The following is a 9,899-nucleotide window of genomic DNA, read 5'->3' on the forward strand; positions in this document are numbered from 1 at the left end:
GCAACTTCTAGATATGGCGATGCTGCTCTGGGATCAGGTAATCAATCTGATTACATGGTGGGAATGGTCAGGAGTTACATCAGAAAAATAATTACAAGAAAAAAAAGGTGCCCCTGGTCCAATTATTTTAAGGCAAAGGTAGTTGTCCAGCTTTCATGGAGGTATCTGGGCTGAGTTTCTTAAGTGGAGGAAATGGTCAGCAAGGAATGTAAGCACCAAAGGTGACTGAGGTTTATGTCACACCCTTGACTTCAGCATTTCTCTTTACTCCACCTATGTGGCTCCCTGAAGCAAGCAATGTGTCTTGCTGAAGCAAGATGGGTGTTATGGATCCAGTTCTGAGTCAGTGAACTCTGTCCACCTATTGTATAAGAAAAAAGTGGGCTTAACTGAAGATCTAATTACAGAGGCAGTCCCTCTTTTAAAGAGAAATTCTATAGACACCTAGACTGCTCATTCACATAATCCTGATGAGGATTCAGATATTAGTAATTTCATCACCTAAATCTTTTGAGGATTTAGACGTGGCAGGTTACAGGTACATGTTATTCAACATGTTCCAAGCACAGTCATCACATGCTGACAGGATTCAGTCCTCCACAAAATAAAGTTGTACCTATTTTTCTTTTACAGGAAATTTTTTTACCTATATTTACTGATAAAAGACAATACCTTAGAGCAATAACATAGAAACTCAGGGTCAGTCTTTTTCTAGGCATCAAATTTTCAGGTCAAAATGTTTCATCTCTCAGAAGTCTTTGCCAATACTTCCGCTGGTATGGTATTGCTGGGCCACGCATGGAAAGGAATTAAAAACTAATGGAGTCATGATAGAGAGGAGACCTCATCTGGAAGACTGTTCATATAGTTAATCCAGTAACCATTTAACTGGAGGTACAAAAATAATCCTTGAAGCAAGGCACAAGACTAGAAACGTTTTGATGTAGCTGAGTGTCCTAATCATGTGGTCACATGACCATGGCCTGTATTTTACTCCTCTGTCCCACTGTTTTTGGCACAGTGTCTCAGCTTCAGGTGGTGTAGCAAGAACCCTTGGTCAAACAGGCTTACAATGATGTAAGCAAAAAGCTTACAACGATGCTTAAGGTTTTCTGCAGAGAAGATGTGAGTTTGAACCATTTCAGAGTGAGAAGAGGGGTAGAACAAGAAACCTGGTTCTTTTGGTTCCTTCTCCTGGGTTACTGCTCAGGCTATGGGCTCTTGTATTATTATTCAGAGGTGCCTTCTTGCATCCAGCTGAAAGGCAAATCTAGATCCCTGACTGAGGCTTTAGATTTGCTCCTGAAGAAAAGCCCCTCTGCTTAGGCATGAAAGAAACTGGAATATAAGTATCTGCAGCCATTATCAGATTAAAACCCAAGTCCTTTGTTTCTTTTAACCAGTTCTGTGCCTTTTTGTATTATTACCTAGCTACTCCACATGTTGTGAATTCTTCCTGTAATTGTTTCACCTATTAATGAGACTTAGTGCAGCAGTGAAGTAAGGGCTGTGATCCAGTCATTAGAACAAAGAAAGCAGATATAAATGAAATGTTATTTGAATTTAGAACTGCACTTGTAATAGAAATTCTCTTTCTATTATTACATTTTACCTTTTGTAGGGGGCTGTTTCTTTCTTTCTGATGTGATAAAGGACTCTCCCCTTTGTCTTATATCTGGGTCCTTTGATCATATCTAAAAGCTCTGATTTAAAAGTTCAGATATAGGACATTGTATTTAATATGCTTTTTATAATTTATTCACAGGAGCTGACACTGAAATCCAGCAGGAAACAGGAAGCAAATACATGGAGGTTATTCAGCAGACACAAAACAGTATGTTCATTTATACCATGTATTTGTATTTATTTCCCACATCTCTGCTGAATAATGAAAATGCCTAAAAAACCTCCTTGGATATTGCCAGTAATGTTGAATAAAGATACATGTGTATTAATAAGCCCCTCTCTCTATAAGAACAGTATATTTGATAGATACCAAATACTAATCACACAGAGTAGTTATATTTCTGTAATAATAGGTAACTAAGAAAACAGATGTATGTTTGTAGAGGCTGTATGCATATGTGCATGAATATATATACATAATACCAAAGCGGAATATACATGCACAGTGTTTGGTTCCATATAAACAAGGAAATGAGATCACTTTGGCAAACTGTAAGTCAGCAGCTGATGTTGATAAATCAAGATGGCAAAGCAACTACATTGATTGCTACCATATAATGATTTGTGATCATCCTGTACAACAGATTTTTGGTAATTTCTAAAGGGTTTCAGTGCCTTAAAAGAAAAATATCAATCAGAGAGCAAAGAGGATAATTTCATTTTTTATTTCCTCCTTACAAAGAGGAGGCTTAATGAGAAAGCAACTATGCTTTTGTACCAGTAACAGTCTAATTTAGTACAGCTTAACCCTTTGAATTTTTCAGTGTGTCTGAAGCACTCCAATATGCAGAGCTGTGAATTTCTGCCTCTCCTAACACAAAACGGACTTCCTTAAGAGGGTCAAAAAGGTAGAAAATGCAGATCATCACAGTTGAAAGAAATTTCTTATGATTTAACTATACCAATTTTGAATTTTAGTATGCACTTTTAACCTATCCATGGCCTATGAAACACAAGACAGGCTTAACATTGTTTCATTAGAGCTGGCATATTAACTTTTTAGTCCTTTCTAGATAAATTTTAGGGGCAAACTTTGGTATTGTTATACTAGTTTTTGTTTTCTTTCTTTTTTCCTAGCTTCTGCTATGGTAAACATCATCTGGCCAATGCTGACAAATCCATTAATAAGACGTAAGTAGAGGAAATCAAATGTATTCAGTGAGTTTTCAACTTCAGGGCATGCAGACAGAGAAATGTAATACAAATAGGGAAAGGGACTGGTAAAGGAAGTCATGGATTATTAAGAAGCGAAAGACAGTGATTAAGAAACATAATATTGAAGTGTTAGCTGAAATGTGGACAACTAATAAAGCTCTAGCTGAACGTAACTATAACCCTTTATAGGGAGATATGAGTAACAGATACGAGTGAAGAATAAATACACAGTTTTATAATGGATAGATCGACAGAAAATAACAAAGGGAGGTAGGCAGATGGAAACTATTTAATGATGATACAAAACTGAGAGCAAATTGACTTTCACAATATGAAGGTTGAGAATTTTAAGCCATTTTTTTACAGCTAGTGTTAATTCACAGCTTCCAATCCTGCTCACAATGGTCGTGTGTGCAGCACATGGGGCAACTTCCACTTCAAGACCTTCGATGGAGACATATTCTCCTTCCCTGGGCTCTGTAATTACATTTTTGCATCCCATTGCAACACTCCCTATGAGGATTTCAACATCCAGATTAGGCGCACAGTGGTGGAAAATGCTCCAACAATCAACCGTATCACCATGATACTTGAAGGTGTAGCTGCTGAACTAACAAAGGATGTTGTAACGATCAACAGCAACAGGTGAGTTTATACATAACACTTGTTTGATAACCACAGACTTTTTTTCAAACTTGAAAAGTATTTTGGTGTATTTTGAGGGGGAAAATTACGTTCTTCAATAAATCTGACAGTTTTACCCACATGAATAAGTTGCTATTAATTCCTTTCACAGTAAATTAATCCTTCCCTTAGAGATTATCTCAGAAATACAATTTGGATGAAAAATCCTGAGAAGTTGGATACAAATTCATATTCATTTTTGATGATGTTATACCATCTTACGTTTTAATTGTTTTTCTTTCCACAAAACTACATTATTTTAGAATTCCTACAGATGCTGGATACCACAAGCCTTCTTTTTTTTTTTCACTTTATCAAACATCTGGATCAGAAAATACCTAGCTTTCTTTCTGCCTTTTCCCAGAGTTCAACTGCCATACAGAGAATTTGGAATTACGATAGAGAAAAGCAGCATTTATGTCAAAGTTGCCAGCAAAATGGGTATTGTGTTAATGTGGAATGAAGATGACAGTATCCTGGTAAGAACTGCTCCTGGACCTGTCTGTGCCTTCAGAGACCTGAGCTTATTTTTGATTAGGCTGGTCCCTGTCTGTTTAGGAGGTTACTATTACCTTCTACTCTCATACAGTTGAGCAATTCTTTCTTAGTACAAGATCAGTTTACACCCAGGTAGTCTTAAAGAAAATTACAGGAATTTACATCAAGTGGATAGGAGGCATCTGCTTAAAACAGGGTGAAAAATCACTTTCATTATATCATCAACATATGGACATTGTTATAGGGCATACTTACCCCTTCAGGTAAAATTTTCTAGCAGAATTTCACTCTTAGGACTTCATTTTTACTATGGATTTGATTTTCTTTCTGAAGAAGGAATAGAAAGAAAGAGGCTAAGAGTAATATAGATAATACAGTGAAAACGTAAGTCTGCATCAGTAGCATCAATAACTTGAATATTTACAACTCTGTGTTGTAAATCAAGACAACTCTTCATTCTATCACCCAGGTTTGGATTAGATTGCTAAATAAAATTACACAGATCTGATGAAAATACTTAAGAGGCAGCAGTTGCAGGTGCTTTCAGTGGTCTCGAATATAGTTCAGAATGTTAACACTAACTTCTATCAACTTATTGTCCATTATTTTAGCTGGAATTGAATGAGAAATATGCTAATCAGACCTGTGGACTTTGTGGGGACTTCAATGGCTTTCCAATTTACAATGAGTTCTATTCAAACAGTAAGTGTTTTAAGTAATAAAATTGGTTTCTGGAGTGTTCAACTTGCTTTCTTTGTATTCTTTTAACTCTAACATAATCAGCATTCATCTTTTATATCCTGTTAAATGATTTATCCAGAATTTATGATTCAATCTCTGTTGAAAAATATATAGTGCAGAGATCAGGTAATGTGATTTAATACTTTAAGTATAAATACAGTACTGGTGCTAAGAACTGACTGCATATTCCTTGTATGTCATCATTTATTTACTTAATCAGCTAACCCTGTTAAAATGAGTCAGATTTTAACTAATAACAGAAATAGCTATAGAAATATATTCAATGCAAAAGGCAGTTGTGTTGTCTGGCCAGTACATTTATTGTTTCAGTTCTGTCTTAAAATTGGTAGATCTACATTTGCCTGCCAAGTTGCATAATTTTTGTAAGATCTTATCTTCATCATTCTATCCAGCGCTGGATAGCATTCTATCCAGCATCTATCTCCATTGTCCAAATCCCTGTTTAGATTCTTCCTCTATTCCCTGTATGGGCTCAATACAATCTGAAAATAGTTTGTTATTTTTCTAGTAAAAATCTTAGTTTGCATCCAGATGTAACAGGCTGAGAGTTGTTTTCTAGTATTTACTTTTTCCAGGGTGCTGTGCAAGGTAAATTGAAACAGGGATGTAGTGCTTCCTTTGGAAGGGGTGATGTTCAATTTAAAGACTGAAGGGAACTAGCTGCCTTGGCCAGTCTTGAGCAGAATTCTTGAAAGAAGAAAAAGATAGCACACAGTTGCATTGAACAAAAAAACCCCAACCTTCATTATTAAACTTCTTTTGTGCAGATATTAAGATTACAGCATTGCAGTTTGGGAATATGCAGAAAATGGATGGGCCAACAGAAGTATGTGAAGACTCCACTTCTACCCTGCCAGATAACTGCACTGATATTTTTGTAAGGATTTTTTTACTATTTCATTTTTCTTTCAAACTTATCCATACCCTTCTGCAGCTTCAGTTGGGTCAACAGGAAATGCCCTTGGGAGACAGCAACTTAAAGAAGTTTCTATGATTCTATTAAAGAACAATTATACAAAGTAACAATACAAATATATTGCTCCTTTCTATTTTGTTTAGTTTGTTGTTTAATTTTTTTCTTTCCAAGGATGACATATGTCAGGAAACATTGACCAGCTCTGCATTTGCAGAGTGTAATCACCTAGTTGATGTTAAAGAGTACATTACGGCTTGCCAAGATGATTTGTGCCGCTCTGAAGAGTCTGAAAACGCCTCATGTATCTGTGACACCTTTGCTGAATACTCCCGGCAGTGTGCTCATGCTGGTGGGCATCCTCTGAACTGGAGAACCTCAAAACTGTGTTGTAAGTATCACAGGAGATAGCCTTAGTTTATGCTCAGTAACTAACAAACAACAAGCTCTCAGATGAGGCTGAGGATGCATGAGAAATCACAGACCATTCAAGATTGCATTTTCCAGAGGATTCTGATGTACAAGTTCCAGCATGAAGACTTCAGCAAAAGAGCTAACGGTTCTAATGTAAATTGGATTAAACAGTATTAAAGACTTATATGGATACTCTAATTGAGAGTCAAAGTATTATTTAATTAACTGGGACAGAAGAAGCAAATAAAGGAGAAGGGAGGAAGAAAGAGGCAGGCTTGTTTGCTTCTATTCCTGTTTCCTTTACTCATGGTGGCTACAGCATTTTTTATTCTCTATTGTTAAGTGATTCAGTCATCACATGTCTTAAGTACTTATTTATCTCCTTTGCTTGGTAGTGAGGAGTCTGCACCACTGTAATCTTCACAGAGATTTGCACTGAATTAAACGCATACTAGATTATGGGGTGTAGCTGTTCATACTGTTATCAGACCTGCATTTGCTTCAGAACAAAAGCCCACGAGGTACTATTTGCCCTTCCAATGGTATCATAAAAATGTAAATATACTAAAGCTTTAGGAAATTAAGTTTTACATTTCACTTCATGTGAAGGTTGCTTTCAGTAGAAACACAGGCCTTGCTGACTTAGTGGGGTCATCACCTTCTTGTCAACACAAATTCAGTCACTGAGCCAGTTTGGCATCAGGTAGTCATGGAAACCACATCTCAACTATAATATATGAAACTCGGTGACTAAGTTAGCAGATTTTGAGATCTGGCAGTCAACCTGCAGTTTAGTGTGTTTTTTTACATTTAGCTGTTAAATGAATATAAATATTTTCATACATAGTGAACCAGAAACACTTTTGACTGAAAAAATCTCTCTCCTCCTTTAAAATTTTAGCCAAGAAGTGTCCTTACAACATGCAGTATGAGGAGTGCGGCTCCCCCTGTGCTGACACATGCACCAATCCTGAACCATCTCAGTTTTGTGAAGAACACTGTATGGACGGTTGTTTTTGTCCTCCAGGCAAGTTATCATGTACTCACAATTCTGATCTCAAAGAACAGCAGCAACTTACCTGTAGGATTTGGGCAGGTTCCTTGGGGTTTAAGCTCCCTTTACTCACAGCTGTAAATGACCAGCATTTGTCACATCTCAGCTGAGAAAGGAAACCTGAATTAGTTGCCAATATATGTGCAACATTAAGAAAGCAGGAAAGCAGAAAAGTACAGTTCCAGGCCAGTACCTCAACAACACACTGTGCTACAGTAAGACCCTCTTTCAAAGCAGATGGAGTTTACCTTCACTGTGTAAACTGGCATAGTCCTAACAGGCCTCTGCACAGGTATGTCCATTCACAACAGCTGCAGATCTAAGATGATATTCAGGATTAGTAGCAAACAGAAATGGCATATACGAAATACCTCTTCAATTGATCAAGTTTTTGTCTTTATTTTGTTAATCTAGGGACTGTATTTGATGACATCAATAAATCTGGCTGCATTCCCCGTCAGCAGTGCTCCTGTGTTTACAATGGCAACACATATGCCACAGGAACTTCCTTTTCAGGGCAATGTCATTCCTGGTAAACTTTGTAATGTTTCTAACTTACTATTTCTTCTCACATATTGAGTTTAATGGTTTACTATGTGCAATTGCATCATTGGCAATTGATGCGTATATTTAACTGACTGCTACAATTCCAAAATATCAATAAAGAACATTCTTTGTTTTATTTAGCAACAGCCTTAACAAGCATTGCCCTCTAGCTCAAGATGATCAAACCAAGGATTTAAAATGTTTAGATTTCTTACCAGTCAATTAAAATGCTTTCTCTTCATTTTGTTCAAACATGTGGACTTCTCTGAAGGGAATGAAGTTGGCATCATTTATATATTTGCAGATACTTATTTTCTGTGGAGAGAGGAAGGGATTACACAATACAGCCTCGATTTTACAATTATTAATCCTGTACCTGTGCACTACCACATCACCTTAGAAAACATATATACTCCACATTAATAATAGACATGGGGTTACATTTCTGTTAGTTTCTGACATATCTAAACAACAAAGCAGAAAAGATTTTAATTTGTTGTTGTGCTTCATGTTAGCTACAAAACCCAAGCAATGACTCATCCAATACCTGTTGCTGGAGAGTTCATCTGTCCAAAGGAGGAAAACAACTAAATAAGCAAAGTGAATGCATTCCAGAGTCATTCCTTTTAATGTGCTGCATCACATGTTCACAATGTTTTAGAATCTTAAACCCAGATTTACTGTGTGTCAACCTACAACCTGAAGGAAAAAACAGCAGCAAAACAGCAGAACCCAGTTTCACCGTAATTCCTTATACTCTGGACCACTGTTACTTGTTTTAGCTAACGTGATTTTCTCTCTTCCAGTACCTGTAATGGAGGCCAGTGGCGTTGCGAAAACACATCATGCCCAGGAACATGTTCAGTAGAGGGAGGTTCACACATTTCCACATATGATAAAAAATACTATGATCACCATGGAAACTGCACTTACGTCCTTTCTAAGGTGGGAAGCAGATATTACTAGGTCATAAAGCCTTATACATTTACAGAAATAAAAGTTCATCTCAATTAACACTTTTGAAACTTACCTCTTTTGACATAAAGATGTTCAGTTGCCTCTCACTTAGCCAGATGTTTACTAGAACATATGCTGCCATTCAAATGGCAATCATCAGTTAACTATTAGACTGTCATGCAACTGTATATGGTGTTAAGTGGGGAATTTCCAGCTCCTTGATGTAGTAATGCTGAGAAGAACTGCCTTTTTAAAGAATTTCCTTAGTCTACATTCTTCAGTGTGATTAATCCAGCTTTCTTCCCAAGTTGTAGAATTTTTGCCATGTTACCGTATTGTATGGTATTGGGCCAAATAGTACAAGTCTGAAAAATAACACTACTAGTTCTGAAGAAAAAAAATAAGTAATTTATATTACTTACATTTTTACTTAATTTCTGAGAAGTTCAAATAAAGAAAATCATTTCAAGTCAAATTACATATTTCATTTAGGTTTTGAACCTTTTTTAAACAGATTTAAAGTAAGTCAAAAGAAACAGAAAAATTAAAAGTTAATTATAATAAAAATATTTAATTACAGCAATGTACAAGTAATTTTTTTTCTCTTTTAGGGGCTATTGGTTTCTTCTTTCCTTTCCTTTTTCCCTATCTGTATGATTCAGCAAAAAAAAAAAAAAAAAAAGCAGCTGTATGTTACTGTTCTCCTGAAAAATGTTTTATCTGAAATTTATATCTAGCATTGATACCACCTACAGAAAGAAAAGACAGTAGAACTGAACCAAACATTATAAGTATGCATGAATAAAAGCTCCAGATACGTATATCATTAATAAAATGCAAATTCTCCCATTGTTCCTAATCATTACAAAAGGCAAAACTGAATCTTCAGCCAAAGAAGGCCAGGCATTTGGGAGAGACTGTATCCCCTTCAGAAACAGAAATATTTTGCAGAATTGAGAGAAAATTTTACAGGAAAAGCTTCAGTAATTAAGCCTTCTGTGAAATAACTGTTGGCATTTTTTTTCAGCACTGTACAGATGGAACATTTGCCATCCTGGTGGAACTACGCAAATGTGGACTAACAAAAACTGGGACATGCTTAGAGACAGTGATCCTCGACATGAATAAAGGACAAACTGTAAGAATGCAAAATAAGCATGGGAAATAATTATTGAAAATATGGGAGCAAAAAAGCTAAGCCTTAATAGAATCATAGAATCATAGAATAGT

At 36.2% G+C, this 9,899-nt stretch overlaps 1 protein-coding gene across 1 annotated transcript; it reads left to right on the forward strand.

The window, feature by feature from the left end:
- Positions 1–1,765: 1,765 nt before the first annotated feature.
- LOC104401396 (mucin-5AC-like) lies at positions 1,766–9,807 on the forward strand (the record flags this gene model as incomplete). Its single annotated transcript, XM_010011640.1, has 11 exons — positions 1,766–1,834; positions 2,764–2,817; positions 3,225–3,486; positions 3,890–4,004; positions 4,635–4,725; positions 5,553–5,662; positions 5,873–6,089; positions 7,014–7,193; positions 7,581–7,698; positions 8,519–8,657; positions 9,697–9,807. Coding segments are annotated over 11 exons (1,466 nt in total), but the record flags the coding sequence as incomplete, so codon positions are not given.
- Positions 9,808–9,899: the final 92 nt, after the last annotated feature.

This window comes from Nestor notabilis, unplaced genomic scaffold (assembly GCF_000696875.1).
Source record: "Nestor notabilis isolate BGI_N333 unplaced genomic scaffold, ASM69687v1 scaffold15550, whole genome shotgun sequence".
Taxonomy (NCBI): Eukaryota; Metazoa; Chordata; class Aves; order Psittaciformes; family Psittacidae; genus Nestor; species Nestor notabilis.